At 43.4% G+C, this 17,559-nt stretch overlaps 1 protein-coding gene across 2 annotated transcripts in view; it reads left to right on the forward strand.

The window, feature by feature from the left end:
- Window positions 1-14,175, forward strand: part of LOC139530529 (synaptotagmin-like protein 1) — a 46,918-nt gene extending 32,743 nt beyond the window's left edge. For both annotated transcript variants that reach the window (XM_071327021.1, XM_071327022.1), the window contains 2 exons: window positions 10,931-11,136; window positions 11,400-14,175. In XM_071327021.1, coding sequence (XP_071183122.1) covers window positions 10,931-11,136; window positions 11,400-11,539 — 346 coding nt within the window. In that variant the 3' untranslated portion in view covers window positions 11,540-14,175. The remainder of the gene's footprint in view (window positions 1-10,930; window positions 11,137-11,399) is intronic.
- The last annotated feature ends 3,384 nt before the right edge of the window (window positions 14,176-17,559 follow it).

A 17,559-nucleotide genomic window follows, 5' to 3' on the forward strand; every position in this document is an offset into this window, starting at 1 on the left:
ACACAACATATACCCAATACACACAAATCTAGTAAAGGAATAGAATTAAGAACATAAAAATATATGGACAAGTGATGTCAGAGCGGCATTGAATAAGATACAGTAGAATACCACAATTTCATATGAGATGGGTAATGAAAGATATGTGGACATTATTAAAGTGACTGGTGTTCCATTTATTAAAGTGGCCAGTGATTTAAAGTCTATGTATATACAGTTGAAGTCGGAAGTTTACATACACTTAGGTTGGAGTCATTAAAACTCGTTTTTCAATCACTCCACAAATTTTTTGTTAACAAACTATAGTTTTGGCAAGTCGGTTAGGACATCTACTTTGTGCATGACACAAGTAATTTTTCCAACAATTGTTTACAGACAGATTATTTCACATATAATTCACTGTATCACAATTCCAGTGGGTCAGAAGTTTACATACACTAAGATGACTGTGACTTTAAACAGCTTGGAAAATTCCAGAAAATTATGTCATGGCTTTAGAAGCTTCTGATAGGCTAATTGACATAATTTGAGTCAATTGGAGGTGTACCTGTGGATGTATTTCAAGGCCTACCTTCAAACTCTGTGCCTCTGCTTGACATCATGGGAAATTCAAAAGAAATCAGCCAAAACCTCAGATTATTTTTTTTGGATCTCCAGAAGGCTGGTTCATCCTTGGGAGCAATTTCCAAACGCCTGAAGGTACCACACTCATCTGTACAATAGTACGCAAGTATAAACACCATGGGACCACACAGTCGTTATACCGCTCAGGAAGAGATGTCATTGTCTCCTAGAGTTGAACGTACTTTGGTGCGAAAAGTGCAAATCAATCCCAGAACAACAGCACAGGACCTTGTGAAGATGCTAGAGGAAACGGGTACAAAAGTATCTATATCCACAGTAAAATGAGTCCTATATCGACATAACCTGAAAGGCCGCTCAGCAAGGAAGAAGCCACTGCTCCAAAACCGCCATAAAAAAAGCCAGACTACGGTTTGCAACTGCACATGCCGACAAAGATCATACATTTTGGAGAAATGTCCTCTGGTCTGATAAAAAATAATAATAACTGTTTGGCCATAATGACCATCGTTATGTTTGGAGGGAAAAGGGGGTGGCTTGCAAGCCGAAAGAACACCATCCTATCCGTGAAGCACGGGGGTGGCAGCATCATGTTGTTGGGGTGCTTTGCTGCAGGAGGGACTGGTGCACTTCACAAAATAGATGGCTTCATGAGAAGGAAAAATATGTGGATATATTGAACAACATCTCAAGACATCAGTCAGGAAGTTAAAGCTTGGTCGCAAATGGGTCTTCCAAGTGGACAATGACCCCATGCATACTTCCAAAGTTGTGGCAAAATGGCTTCAGGACAACAAAGTCAAGGTATTGGAGTGGCCATCACAAAGCCCTGACCTCAATCCTTTCGAAAATTTGTGGGCAGAACTGAAAAAGCGTGTGCGAGCAAGGAGACCTACAAACCTGACTCAGTTACACCAGCTCTGCCAGGAGGAATGGGCCGAAATTCACCCAACTTATTGTAGGAAGCTTGTGGAAGGCTACCCGAAACGTTTGACCCAAGTTAAACAATTTAAAGGCAATTCTACCAAATACTAATTGAGTGTATGTAAACTTCTGACATACCGGGAATGTGATGAAAGAAATAAAAGCTGAAAGAAATCCTTCTCTCTACTATTATTCTGACATTTCACATTCTTAAAATAAAGTGGTGATCTTAACTGACCTAAGACAGGGAATTTGTACTAGGATTAAATGTCAGGAATTGTGAAACGGAGTTTAAATGTATTTGGATAAGGTGTATGTAAACTTCCGACTTCAACTGTACGTAATAATGTAAGAAAATTCTGGGCTAACAATTCTTTGAAATAATACATTCATAAAAAACAGAATACTGCAGTTTCCTCCGAGCAAGAAGCGAGGCAGCCGTCTCTGACGACGTCATTTTCACTGTGTGTCTGTGTTTGTGTGACTCTCCATATTTTGTCTCAATTAATACTTTAAATGTATTTATTTAACCTTTATTTTGACAGGGAGTCATGCTGAGACCAAGCGCGCTTTTGTAGACGAGCCCTGTAATTTCAAAAATATACACATCAATACCGATGTGAAAAGTAAACCAGAGATAGAAAACAATCATAGAAAACAAACATATTCTTCAGGAAAAAGGGTCTCAATCAGCCACCTGAATTTACTCAATGCTATCCTGGATTAAATAGGCTAAATGACCAATGGGTGAGTGAATTATCTTCACTTTATGCCCTACAATTTGCAAACACTCTGACGAGACCATCATGTCAATACCACCAGGAGCTTGGTCTCTCTCTGCAACTGCATTTGTACCACTCTCAAACGCAATTGGGCCTACACTTGATGGCATACTTCCAAAATATCAAACTTTTGAATGACTCCGCTCGTTTTATTGACAATGGTGCTGGCTCCGCCAAGCCCTCACACATTGGGCAACTGAGATATATTGTTATGCTTTTATTGTTGGTCTCTGGTAATGTGCGACCAAGCCCTGGGCCTGTAGATACCCTGCAATCTCTACCGACTCCCTATGATTTTCGAAAACAGAGCAGGTTTGGCCTCTTGTATGTTAATCTCAGAAGTCTATTTCCAAAAATAGACATGATTAGAATATGGGTCAATACGACAAATGCAGACAATGGTTTTATCAGAAACTGCTAAAGAAATCTGTGTCAAATAATGATCTTTTTTAAAGACATTTTAGAAAGTTTGATGAGCAAGCGTTCTTACATGATCTGCACCATATTTACAGAGTATATAAGGGACTGCGTAACTGGTGGCAGGGAAGTCAGGCTCAGGAGAGCAAAACTGGGTAATCAACGGAGCGGTTTTATTCATAAAACCACCGGTAACCAGAACCACAAACAAATGGGTACAAAACCCGTCGCGCACCAGAGAAAACGTGCACTTACAATAAACAATTCCGCACAAAGACATGGGGGGAACAGAGGGTTAAATACACAACATGTAATGAGGGAAATTGAGACCAGGTGTGTGAGAAGACAAGACAAAACAAATGGAAAATGAAAAGTGGATCGATGAAAACCGGCGACGCCGAGTGCCGCTCGAACAAGGAGAGGAACCGACTTCGGCGGAAGTCGTGACAGAGTAAGTCTGATTCCCGATGTTGACACTGCCTGGGACTATTTTTGTATGAAATTTTTGTCCATTTGTGATAAGCATGCACCTGTGAAGAAAATTTGAATCAGTGGAAGGGACAATCCCTGGTTTTCACATAAATTGATTAGAAAAGAGATGTCTCTTGGGCTAAAGCTAGACATACAAACGCTCCTGTTGACTGGGCCTCTTTCAGAGTGCTAAGAAACAAATGCACAGGATTGCAAATCAGATTTCTTTCTAAATGCAGTCACAGAGAATCTAAACAACCCTACCAAGTTCTGGAAGCTAATCAAATCAGTGCCGGGTTCTAATGGATCCTCTGGCCTTCCTGACCATTTAATTATGGATTCTAATGAAATGAAGGATAAAGCCAATATTGAAGGAGTTTTGAACATGCACTTCATATTTGCTGGTTCAGTTTTTGATAATAGTGGGGCCCAGGCATATAATGTAAGCTCTGTTACAGTAAACTATGATATAGGCCCTCATCTGAATAATTTTAACTTTGAGCCTGTTTTTTATGCTGAGGTCGATAAAGCACTAAAAGCAGTAGACACTAAAACGTCTGCAGGTCCAGATAACCTGGATCCCTACCTCAAAGGTAGCAGCTGGTATTATTACTGAACCTGTGGCTCACATTTTCTCTTGACCAATTCCATACCCAGCATTTGGAAATCCGCTGATGTCCTCCCACTGCTAAAGGTTTGGTGTCACATCTACTCCTTCTCCTCCCCTCCTGCGTTCGACGTCGCCAGAGTACTAACCACCGGTCCTGGGATTCATCATTACGCACACCTGGCATCCATCATTACGCGCACCTGTAGATATTTAGGATACTTACCTTTAAGTTCATGTTATATCGCCACTGTTAAGCTGTTTCGTTTTCATGTTTGTTGTTTTATTAAAATATTCACCTGCTTCTCAACTCACAGCGGCATTGTTACAGAATACCGACTCAAACTATGGAAGCAGCAGGAAATTCTAATATCTCTCAGACGGTCAATGAACAGCGTTATCTTCTACGCCAACACCATGACCAGCTGGCACAACTGGGATCGGCTATGGAGGAGGTTCTTCGCAGTGTGCAATGTCTCGAACACACCCAGGAGGCGTTCCCTTCATCCAGCGCAAGTAACTCTACAACCAGTCGACCCAGTGAGTCAGCACATTCAGCTACCTGCTCAGGTCAGAGATGCCCATTTATCCAATCCTATATAAATATGATGGCACACCATCCAAATGCCGTAGCTTCCTACTTCAGTGCTCCCTCTATTTTACGCATCAGATGGGAGCGCCCACCACCGAGCGGTCCAAGGTTGCCACGATGATTTCTCTACTGACTGGGCGGGCGTTGGAATGGGCTACGGCCGTCTCGGGGGAAAGGAGGAGCTTGATTCTTATGAGGGGTTCATGGCTCTGTTTTACATTTATTTTTAATCATCCCCCAGAGGGCAGAGAGGGAGGTGAGCGGCTACTGCAATTACAGCAGGGGAACCAGACGGCTGCTGAGTACGCGCTCACCTTTTGGACAATAGCAGCATCCAGTGGATGGAATGAGCCGGCGCTTCGCACGCCATTCAGAAGAGGTCTGAGCGAGGAGATCCAGACAGAACTGGCCTGTCGAGACAATCTCACCTTGCAATTGCCATCCGTCTGGACAACATACTTCGGGAGCGCCGGTACTCTCATCGTTTCTCTCCCTCCCTCAGTGAACACTCAAGCCTGAACCCATGGAGGTAGGGGTCACACGCCTCCCCACGGCAGACGGATACAACTGGGGCTCTGTTTGTACTGTGAACACGAAGGGCACAAGCTCCAGAGGTGTCTGGCATGTCCGAACCCAGGATCCACAAGAGCAGAGGGCAGTCACGTGATCTCCACCCCCTGGGGCAGGAGTGAGTATGCCGTCTTCATCACTGTCTGCTAGGCTCTTTTTGGTGTCCATCACGCTAGCTGACTGTCGCTCATGTACTGTGTCTACAGCTTTAGTGGATTCCGGTGCCATGGGGAACTTTATTGACCAGACCTTTGCCTCCTCCCTTAACATCATCTCATACCCACTCTCCTCTCCTTTCCGGTTCAAGGCCTTGATAGTCAGCCTTTAGGATCCAAAACCATCACCCACATCACTCAACCACTCTCCCTCACCGTGGAGTCCAGTCATTACCAGTGCGCCAGTCCACAAGATCATCCTCAGGCTCCCTTGGCTTCAACGCCATAACCCTACCATCTCATGGTCGAGGATGAGAATTACACACTGGTCACCTGAGTGCCGGAGGACCTGCTTCCGTGTCCCGTGTGGTCCATGATGAGAGTCCTATGGTTGCTCTTCAGCCCATATCCCGGAGGTATACCAGGACCTGTGAGATGTATTCTCCAAGACTCGCCCCACCTTGTCTTCCTCCTCATCGCCCCTGGGACTGTGCCCTCGACCCGCTTGCAGGTGCAGCGCATTTACCCTCTGTGGGTGGCTGAGATCCAGGCCATGGAGGATTACATCCAAGAGGCGAGTTAACAAGGTTTCATCCGCACTTCCCCTGCATCGGCTGTTTTTTTCTTCATGGCCAAGAAAGATGGAGGGTTACGTCCCTGCATTGACTACAGAATACTCAACGAAATCACCACAAAGTATCGGTACCCTCTACCATTGAGTCAGCCATCGAACAACTCCGCGGGGCCTGTTTTTTTTTTTTACCACACTGGACCTGCGGAGTGCTTACAATCTCATCCGCATCCGGGAGGGGGATGAGTGGAAGACGGCATTTAGCACGATGTCTGGTCACTACGAGTACTTGGTGACACCAATGCTCCGTCAGTGTTCCAGGCTTTCGTTAATGAGGTGTTCAGGGACATGCTCGGACGCCAGGTGGTCATGTATATCGATGACATCCTGATCTACTCGGCTACCCTGGAGGATCACATCACTCACGTTCGAGCAGTCCTGGAACGCCTACTGGCTAACCATCTGTTCGAGAAGTGCCAATTTCACCAAAGGTCGGTATACTTCTTAAGTTACCAAATCAGCCCACAGGGAGTGAGGATGGAAAACAAGAAGGTAGATGCAGTCAGGTCATGGCCAGTCCCAACCACCATAAAAGGGGTACAATGGAGTTTGGGGGTTTGCCAACTTCTACCGTTGCTTCATCAGGAACTACAGCTCTGTTGCCACTCCTCTCATCTCTCTCCTTAAGGGAGGGCCCCGTAGGTTGGTGTGGAGCCCAGCAGCTGAGGAGGCCTTTGGTATCCTTAAGGGACGTTTCACCTCCACCCCATTGCTAAAATATCCAGATCCCTCGATATCCTTTGTGGTGGAGGTGGACGCTTCAGAGGTAAGCGTGGGGGCAGTTCTGTCTCAACAACAGGGTATTCAACAGAAATTGTACCCCTGTGCTTTTTACTCTAAGAAACTGTCCCCTGCAGAGAGGAATTACGACGTCGGGGATTGGGAGCTCCTGGCGGTGAAGTTGGCATTAGAGGAGTGGAAACACTGCCTGGAGGGCGCCAAGGAACCATTCGTCATTCTCACTGACCATCAGAACCTGGAGTACATATGGACAGCGAGGAGGCTGAATCCGCACCAAGCGAGGTGGGTCCTGTTCTTCACAAGGTTTGACTTCACGCTAACCTATCGCCTAGATTCAAAGAACACCAAGACCGATGCCCTGTCTCTACGATTTGGGAGAGGGTCCTGTCCAGAGTGCACCTATAATCCCATCCTCCCGAGTCGTAGCTTCTGTGGTCTGGAACGTAGATGCGGACATCCGCCAGGCTCTGGAGAAGGAGCCCGCACCCAATAACTGTCCTCCTGAACGCATTTACATTCCCAAAGGGATAACGGATCGGCTGCTGACCTGGGCGCTCCCCTCTGACGGTTTCACCACCATTTTGGTGGTAGTGGATAGATTTTCTAAGTCCTGTCATTTAATCCCTTTTCCTGGTCTCCCCACTGCTCTCCAGGTTGCTGAGGTACTCTTCCAGCCGGTCTTCCGGAACTATGCCCTTCCGGAGGACATATTCTCCGACAGTGGCCCCCAATTCACATCACTAGTATGGAGGGCCTTTTTGGAGAAGACTCATTTCTGGTTACCGGTGTCAGTCTAACGAGCAGGTGGAGAGGATGAACCAGGAGCTAGGGAGGTTCCTGAGGAGTCACTGTCAGGACCGGCAGGGTGAGTGGGCACAATTCCTTCCATGGAACTCACTCCTCCACTGGGTTGACCCCATTCCAGTGTGTTTTGGGTTTTCAGCCGGGCCTGGCTCCGTGGACTCCGGGCCAGACCGAAAGCTCCTGCGGTTGATGAGTGGCCTGCCTGTTCCATCGTCAAAAGGAACAGGCAGACCACCACCGCAGTGAGACCCCTGTGTTCCACCTTGGGGATCGATTCTGGCTTTCTACCAGGAACCTCCCACACCGCCTGCCCTGCAAGAAACTGAGGCCCTGGTTTGTGGGGCCGTTCAAGGTTCTCCGGAGGGTCATCGAGGTGGCGTATAGGTTACAGCTTCCAAGTCACTGTCGTATCTCACCCTCTTTTCATGTCTCCTTTCTCAGGCCAGTGGTCCCTGGCCCCCTAGCTGATGCTGTCCCCCTTAACACCCCCGATCCCACCTGGACATTGAGGAAATGTCCGGTGTATGCTGTCAGATCCCACCTGGACTCCCGGCGTCGTGGGGGTCGGCTCCAGTACCTGGTGAATTGGGGGGGGATATGGCCCAGAGGAGCGGTGTTGGGTTCCGGTGGAGGACATTCTGGATCCCAACATCTGTGATTTTCACCTTTGACGACCGACTCGTTCCTCGTCCTCGGGGTCGTCCATCTAGTCGGCCTCGTACGGCGACGGGAGCCGCACGTCAGAGGGGGGTACTGTCACATCTACTCCTGCTCCTCCCCTCTGGCGTTCGACATCGCCGGAGTACTAACCACCGTTCCTGGGATTCATCATTACGCACACCTGCAGATCATTAGGATACTCACCTGGACTTACGTAGCTCCCTGATTACCTTCCCTTTATCTGTCACTCCCTTGGGTTCCTTCCTCAGTCAGTATTGTTCCTGTGTTCATTCTATATCACCACTGTTACTCTGTTTTCATGTTTGTTGTTTTATTAAATGTTTCACCTGCTTCTCGACTCACAGCGTCACTGTTACAGGTGGAGATCCCTCAAATGCTAATAACTATCGTCCAAACTCCCTATCCTGGCCTAAGTCTTTGAATCCCTAGTGAATTCACAGTTTAAAAACGTCTTAATTGAAAATAAGATACTGAGCGGGGTTCAGTCTGGCTTTTGATTGGGGCACAGCACCCCAACTATAGGTGCTCTGTTTGTTGATTTATCAAAGGCATTTGATTCAGTTGACTATTAGTTGTGGCTAGCTAGACTCAGTAACATTGGTCTCAGTGAAGGGGAAGTAAATAGTTCCTAAACCAATCTTTCTGACAGAACACTATGTATATACTGACAATCACAAGTCTAGCTTTCTTGAGATTAATAGAGGTGTGCCCCAGGGTTCCATTTTAGCTCCTGTGTTGTTCTCAATTCGTATTAATGATTTTGGAAATGAGATGCAACCAGCAAAGTCACATGCATATGCAGATGATACAGTTATATATTCATGTGCTCCTTCTCTGGTTCCGGCTGTTGAAGAGCTCCAGACTGATTTTCAGTCACTGCAGGCCTCCCTTTACGGTCTCAAACTGGTCTTGAATGTAAAAAAAACAAAATTCATGACCTTTACCAGAGCTCGCACTCAGCCAGAGAAGGTTAACATTTTCACACCTTGTGGCTTATCCATTGAAAAAGTGTCATCCTACAAATACCTACGTAGGTACAGTATATGGTTGGATGACATGTTGTCCTTTAAAGTTCATATGGATAATCTTGTGAGGAAGCTTACATTGAAAATGCTTCCCGCTTATGGCTAGAAAGAAGCTTGTTCAGGACACTTTTCTCTCTGTAATTGAATATGGTGACTTGTTGTATATGCATGCAGCCCTCCTCTGTTTTACAGAGACTGGACTCATGTTCATTATGCATGCTCCTTTCAAATCCATTTTACAAATGCCAAGTCACTCACCCACCATTGCACCTTGTAGCAAATGGTAGGTTGGAACTCCCTTTATATGCGCAGAAAGCTACATGTGTATGTGTTCCTCTACAAAGCCCCTTTGTGTAAACTCCCTCTTTACCTCTGTAGTCTGGGCTCCTTCACCACCAGCAGTTACCATACCCGGTCTGCTAGGTTGTTGCTACTTAATGTCCCCAGGACATTGACAGTATTAGGCAAGACTGCCTTCTCGTCTTGTGCACCAGAGACATGGAATAGTCTATACATCTAGATATGTTAGTGCCATTATTTGATTATTTGAGGACATCGCCCAGCAGACCAATCATTACAAACAGTAACCAGCCAAGTAGCAGAGTTACACAAGTCAGAAATAGAGATAAAATTAATCACTTACCTTTGATAATCTTCATATGGTTGCACTCAGAAGACGTTCCTCTTGTTCGATAAAGTCTCTTTATATCCAAAAACCTCCTTTTTGTTTGCGGGTTTTCTTCAGTAATCCACAGGCTCAAACGCAGTCACAACAGGCAGACAAAAAATCCAAATTGTATCCGAAAAGTTCATAGAAACATGTCAAACGATGTTTATAATCAATCCTCAGGTTGTTTTTAGCCTAAATAATCGATAATATTTCAACCGGACAATAACGTCATCAATATAAAAGGTAAACAAGAAAGGCACTCTCTCGGTCCATCGCATGAAAAAGCTCTGTGACATTGCAGGGTCCACTCATTCAGACTGCTCTTACTCCCTCATTTTTCAGAATACAAGCCTGAAACAATTTCTAAAGACTGTTGACATCTAGTGGAAGAAATAGGAACTGCAATTTGAGTCCTAAGTCAATGGATACTGTAATGGCATTGAATAGAAAACTACAAAACAAAAATAAATCCTACTTCCTGAATGGATTTTTCTCAGGTTTTCACCTGCCAAATCAGTTCTGTTATACTCACAGACGCTATTTTAACAGTTTTGGAAACTTTAGAGTGTTCTATCCAAATCTACCAATTATATGCATATCCTATCTTCTGGGCCTGAGTAGCAGACAGTTTAATTTGGGCAAGCTTGTCATCCAAGATTCCGAATGCTGCCCCCTACCCTAGAGACAAAGGTTTGAGATTATTCCAAGTGTAAGGTGTAAAAGAACAAAGCTCATTTACCTAATAGTAGAAAGCAGATCATTCAATCGATGTTCCTACCGGTCGTAGACTATGGAGATATCATCCATATGAATGCAGCTGCCACTTCACTAAAGCCATTAGATGCGGTTCACCATAGTGTACTACGTTTTGTTACGGGTGACAGGTTTAGTACACATCACTGCATTCTCTACCAAAAGAACTGACCCTCTTTGATGTCACGTAGCTCCATACATTGCTTACATTTTATTTATAAAGCTCTTTTTCAAAAACAACCACTGTACCCAACATCATTGTTAACCTTTAGACGTATGAGTTACCATACCCGGTCTCAGGGATGGCTAACTCTGGGAAACTCCTTCGGTCTCTACAGAGTTAGAAAGCGAGAGGCATTTTTTTCTCAGCTTCTTAATGAACTCATCAATATGTCATTTTTTTTATGATAGCTTATCATCTATCCAGATGCACAGATATTTGCAAGCAGAGACACCATATGCTAAAGTCATTAGCGTCATTTTAATGTGCTATAAAAAACAAAATGATTGCATTTTCTATGTCAGTTACATGTTGCCTGACACAAGCAAGAAGAGTCGTCAGAAGACGCGGGTGGTGAAGAAGAGCCAAAAGCCTGTGTATAACCACGCCATGGTGTACGACGGTTTCCGTGCCGGAGAGGTCAGAGAGGCTTGCTGCGAGCTGACTGTGTGGGACCACAACAAACTCTCCAATCAGTTCCTGGGAGGGGTGCGCCTCAGTCTGGGCACAGGTGATTGTTAAACACCATTTTGTCATGATGTTACTTGTGCTTTACTCATGCTTGACAAATGTCTGCGATAGTATGTTTCAAAATTTGTTACGAAAAGTAATCAATTTCCAAGGCTGAAGCACTAAAAACATAGTTAACAACTGAAAAAATAAAGTATGAGATGCTACCATAGTTCGTCTTTGATTTCGGTATAGAAGTTGTTCACTCAATATTTTGCAATGGCTTACTTTTCTGAAATGCCTTACTTTTCTGTTTGATTCCAGGACAAAGCTATGGCAAAAACGTGGACTGGATGGAATCTGTCAATGAGGAAATTCAACTTTGGGAAAATATGCTATCAAGTCCAGATGCTTGGGTGGAGGGTGAGATCCCCCTTCGTTCCTCTATGACCCCGAGGAAGTAGAATAGATCAGTGCGAGAGCGCAGCGGTAGTGCTAGAGTCGAACATGCGCATATTTCCATGAGCAACACTTTCCAACTTTCTACCCTCTTCAACTGTACCCCATAATCTACATTCTAACTTTTCTGAATAAAGGAAAACAAATATATCAGGAGGATGAGGTTCGGTAAAAGGTCATTACTGCTCAGAACCTTTTTCTTGTGATAGAGATTTTTTCTTGTGATTAATCAAAGTATAAAGAATTAGAATTGCAATGCATCATTTTTCGATGTATCTTTTATTCACCAATACTTTACTTACGATACCAGTCAAAAGTTTGGACACATCTACTCATTCCAGGGTTTTTCTTAATGTTTACTATTTTCTACATTGTAGAATGATAGTGAAGACATCACAACTATGACATTTTTATTTTTCCTTTATTTAACTAGGCAAGTCAGTTAAGAACAAATTCTTATTTACAATGACGGCCTAGGAACAGTGGGTTAACTGCCTTGTTCAGGGGCAAAACGACAGATTTTTACCTTGTCAGCTCAGGGATTCGATCTAGCAACCTTTCGGTTACTGGCCCAACGCTCTCACCACTAGGCTACCTGTTGCCCCAAAACATAACACATATGGAATCATGTAGTAACCAAAAAAGTGTTCATATATTTAAGATTCTTCAAAGGAGCCACTCTTTGCCTTGATGACAGCTTTGCATTCTCTCAACCAGCTTCACCTGGAATGCTTTTCCAACAGTCTTGAAGGAGTTCCCACATATGCTGAGCACTTGTTGGCTGCTTTTTCTTCACTCTGCAGTCCAACTCATCCCAAACCATCTCAATTGGGTTGAGGTCGGGTGATTGTGGAGGCCAGGTCATCTGATGCAGCACTCCAGCAGTCTCCTTCTTGGTCAAATAGCCCTTACACAGCCTGGAGGTGTGTTGGGTCATTGTCCTGATGAAAAACAAATGATAGTGGGACTAAGTGCAAACTATATGGGATGGCATATTGCTGCAGAATACTGTGGTAGCCTTGCTGGTTGTGTGCCTTGAATTCTAAATAAATCACAGACAGTTTCACCAGCAAAGCACCCCCTCACCATTACACCTCCTCCATGCTTTTGGGTGGGAACCACACATGCAGAGATCATCCGGTTACCTACTCTGCGTCTCACATAAACCCTGCGGTTGGAACCAAAAATCTCTAATATGGACTCATCAGACCAAACGACAGATTTCCACCGGTCTCATGTCCATTGCTTGTGTTACTTGGCAAGTAACAAGTCTCTTCTTGTTATTGGTGTCCTTTAGTAGTGGTTTCTTTACCGAAATTAGACTATGAAGGCCTGATTCACGAAGTCTCCTCTGAACAGTTGATGTTGAGATGTGTCTGTTACTTGAACTCTGTGAAGCATTTATTTGGGCTGCAATTTCTGAGGCTATGAACTCTAATTAACTTTCCACTGCAGCAGAGGTAACTCTGGGTCTTCCTTTCCTGTGGCGGTCCTCATGAGAGACAGTTTCATCATAGCGTTTGAAGGGTTTTGCAACTGCATTTGAAGAAATGTTCCATATTGAATGACCTTCATGTCTTAAAGTAATGAGGGACTGTCTTTTCTCTTTGCTTATTTGAGCTGTTCTTGCCATAATATGGACTTGGTATTTTACCAAATAGACCTATCTTCTGTATACCACCCCTACTTTGTCACAACACAACTGATTGGCTCAAACGCATTAAGAAGGAAAGAAATACCACAAATTAACCTTTAACAAGGCAGGTATGTTAATTGAAATGCATTCCAGATGACTACCTCATGAAGCTGGTTGAGAGAATGCCAAAAATGTGCAAAGCTGTCATCAAGGCAAAGGGTGGCTATTTTGAAGAATCTCAAATCTAAAATATATTTTGATTTGATAAACACTTTTTTTGGTTACTACATGATTCCATATGTGTTATTTTGTAGTTTTGATGTCTTCAATATTATTCTACAATGTAGAAAATAGTAAAAATAAAGAAAAACCCTGGAATAAGTAGGTGTGTCCAAACTTTTGTCTGGTACTGTATATCTTGTCATTTCCCAGGGAGTGTGTCTGTTTTCAAATTATGTAAGTTGTCAGGGGAATTGCAAGATTATGTTATAATGCTTGTATTGCATTATAATGGTTGTTTTATTTGACAGAATAGAGTATTCTGTTAACTTATTGTGTGTGTGTTCTACTGAGGATGGGCCTCTATGAGATAACACTGACAGAGGAGATTTACGATGTCTTTGGGTGATAAAACCTAAAGAGCATTCCAGAGAACATGAGTTAATGTTTCTGCTCTATAACCGTACCAGGGAGAGATGGTTCTAGTTTGGAGTCTTAACCTTGTGAACATTTTATGTATCTGTTGTTCGTCATGTAGGTTGAAAAGGGTGTATCTTGCCTATAAAATACTTTTGTACTTTTGTTTTATCACTCTCAACGGATCATTAGAAATGGTGGATCGTTGAATGTCATTGCTATTGCAAAGCTCTTATTAAAGATTTAGTTTAAGTATGACTGACTTGTTTGATAAGTTTGTCTCTCCTGATAAGTGTATCTCTCCTCATTTGATAGTAAAGAAATTAGCCACCACAAAGTGTAAAAATAAAGTTATGTTTGTAAAATGGTCACCAGCTTTATTTACCTTTTTTGTACAGTACTGCATAATACATTATGGTTAAAATCTAGTGCTGACTGACCTAATGTGGGACAAGGACAGAATTGTGCTGACTTTACACAGAACATTGCGAGACAGAATCTGGGACCAGGATGACATTTTTTCACAGGATGAAAGAAAGGACAAAAAGGTCAATTGGATATCAAAGCAAGCACTCTATCATGTAGTAAGTGTCTTCCTTTATGTGCAATCAGTTAATGCATTACCCTGTTTATCTCTCAATACCACAAGGATGACGCAAGTGAAGTTTGGTCTAGTGCTGTAGGTTGGTTATCTTGGAATTCAGCAGGTAATAATTCTTAAAGTCATTACATAATGTATTGAGTTTATTTTCCAATTCTGGGGTCCATTTGACTAACGCTTTATACTGTATTAATATTTCAGCGTTAGTGTATCGGTATATGGCAGTCATCTTTGATTATTTTAATCTTTTTTGAATCTGTTTGTGTAAATGATTTAAATCTCAGTTGGTACACTCTATTGGCATTCCAAAATACTTCAAAACACATTCACAGCTGTAATACGCTGAAAGATTAACTTGTACCAAAATGATACGAAGAGAAGAGTATAAAGAAGGGAAGGAACTGATCATGATCCGAAGCATACCACCTCATCTGTGAAGCATGGCTTGGGCATGTATGGCTGCCAATAGACCTGGTTCCCTTGTATTTATTGATGATGTGACTGCTGACAAAAGCAGCAGGATGAATTCTGAAGTGTTTAGGGCCATATTATCTGCTCAGATTCAGCCAAATGCTTCATAAATCATTGGATGGCGCTTCACAGTGCAGATGGACAATGACCTGAGCATACTGTAAATGCAACCCAATACTTTTTTAAGTCAAAGAAGTAGAATGTTCTGCAATGGCCAAGTCAATCACCTGACCTGAATCCAATTGAGCATGCATTTCACTTGCTGAAGGCAAAATACCACAAGAACAAGCAGGAACTGAAGACAGCTTCAGTAAAGGCCTGGCAGAGCATCACCAGGGAAGAAACCCAGCATATGGTTGAATGTCACCATGTAGCAAAAAAAATGCTCCATCGTCAAATTCGTGTTGATGAGAGGAATCACTTGAAGCCATTGCGGTCTAGCCAGTTCTTTCAGTTTTGCTCAAAGGATTGTGTTGTTAGCTTTAGCAAATTGTTATTCTTCAATAACACAAACTCCAAAGTGAATCAGGGGGAGAAAAATAGGTTTATTCAGAGAGGACAAATCAAGATGTTATGCTGGGAGTCAGATGTTCAGTCTCCCTGTCCTAAGCTTTTCCCCCAGAATAAAGGAACATGATGCCATTTATAACCCCTCCACCCTAGCCTGGGGTTGACCAATCAGAAGTCCTTGCAGGACCACTTGGCCAATGGCCAAATAACAAGTGTCTCACTCCAGACTTATTGTACAGACCAATGAAAATGTGGCCCACGTAGAACACGTCGCTCTGAGTTCAGGAGTGACATTCCACAGATTCGAACAGATGTTGAACTGAAACCCAACTCCTATTACCATTCGCTATTGACCATTAGTACTCTCGTTTTTAGTTTAGTCCTCTCAAACTCTGCGTTGTGTAGTTATCTTCAAAGTATTCTTACATTAGTGTCTGCCTCCATTTCAGAAAAGCCTGCCTTGGGGGAGAGACAGGGCCGGAGCACGAAGCACTGCCCCACACAAGTTGTAGTCTTCCAGAGACGGAAAAAATGTGTCAGTTTATATATTTAGCAATGAATCCACTGGTAGGAACATTGCTGAAAGAAGTCCAATGTCTCTATCGAACAAGGACAACCATATCTACACGCACAAAAATGTATAATGCGAACAATATCACATAGAGCCTTCACGAAATGCCACAAATAGGACTACATTTATGTTCAGATCTCACAATACACCGGAAGCCGCCACAGGGTGTGTATCATTCAGCGCGCGTCGCCCAGACCTGACTTCCCCCTGGGAAATTATGTGTGAAACACATCTGACTGACATAGAAATGGCTCGGACATGATGAAAACAAGCCCAGATTCACCCAGGGTGAAATTCCCTTTTAATTGGGACTTTATCAATGAGAATTGATACTCCTCTGGATCTTAAGGAGTAGGTGGAGGATAATGCCAACCCATCCCAAGCTTACCAAAACCTTTCACTTTCTGTTGCTGATAGGTGAGTTTCTTGTAAAAAACTGATGTTGGCATAATTATTTTTTAAATAAAAAGCAGCTGGATCATTAAGAGATCCTGAGTGGGATCCCGAGTGGCGCAGCGGTCTGTATCTCAGTTTAAGAGGCTTCACTACAGTCCCTGGTTCAAATCCAGAATCACATCCGGCTGTGAGTCCCATACGGTGGCGCTGTCACGCTTCTCGTGGGCTGAAGGAAGAGTGGACCAAGGTGCAGCGTTTAAAGTGTTCATGATTTAATTTAAAAAAACAATTGAACAAAAACAACAAACAGGAGAACGAAAGCGAACAGTTCTGTCAGGCAAACAAAACAGCTAAACAGAAAATAACTACCCACAAAAACCATGTGGGAAAAAGCTACCTAAGTATGGTTCTCAATCAGAGACAACGACAGACAGCTGCGTCTGATTGAGAACCACACCCGGCCAAACACACAAAAACAAATCATAGAAAAAGGAACATAGAATGCCCACCCAAATCACACCCTGACCAAACCAAAATAGAGACATAAAAAGCTCTCTACGGTCAGGGCGTGATAGGCGCACAATTGGCCCAGCGTTGTCTGGGTTTCGCCGGGGGTAGGCCGTCAATGTAAATAATAATCTTTCTTAACTGACTTGCCTAGTTAAATAAATAAAGAGCAGGAGTAGTATAGTGACTTGTAAAGTCAATGCAACATCTGTCTGCTCTAGGCACTGGCAGAGCCAAAGCGAGTGCGTCCATCTATTCAATTGACTTTTCATGTTCAGTTGGCCTAGCTCCATTTCTTTTACATTCCACCTTGACATCCAATTAATTCATTTGTTTTGATATAATTGCCCAACGAAAATCTGGAAATAATGATTGAAAGGTGCATAATTGTGGGCTTTGCGCACATAGCCCGCTTGTTTGTCTCTCTCTTTTATAAACGTATGTTTTTAAAGGAAGGTAGAGATGGCAACAGAAATAAAAGTACTGTGTGCTTACAATTTCAGCATCTTAGGCTGTATGACATTTGATCTCTCCTAGTCTTTTTTCACATATGGGCCATTTAAATTATCCCGGCCCACTTAGACCGTTCAAAAAGAATTGTCCAGATCATAGCAATCATCCGTTGTCTTGTTCACTTGTCAATTCGTTACTTAAACAAATAGATCATGGCTATAACCTACCAAATAAGTGGTTGTCA

Source organism: Salvelinus alpinus, chromosome 9 (assembly GCF_045679555.1).
Source record: "Salvelinus alpinus chromosome 9, SLU_Salpinus.1, whole genome shotgun sequence".
NCBI classification, from domain to species: Eukaryota; Metazoa; Chordata; class Actinopteri; order Salmoniformes; family Salmonidae; genus Salvelinus; species Salvelinus alpinus.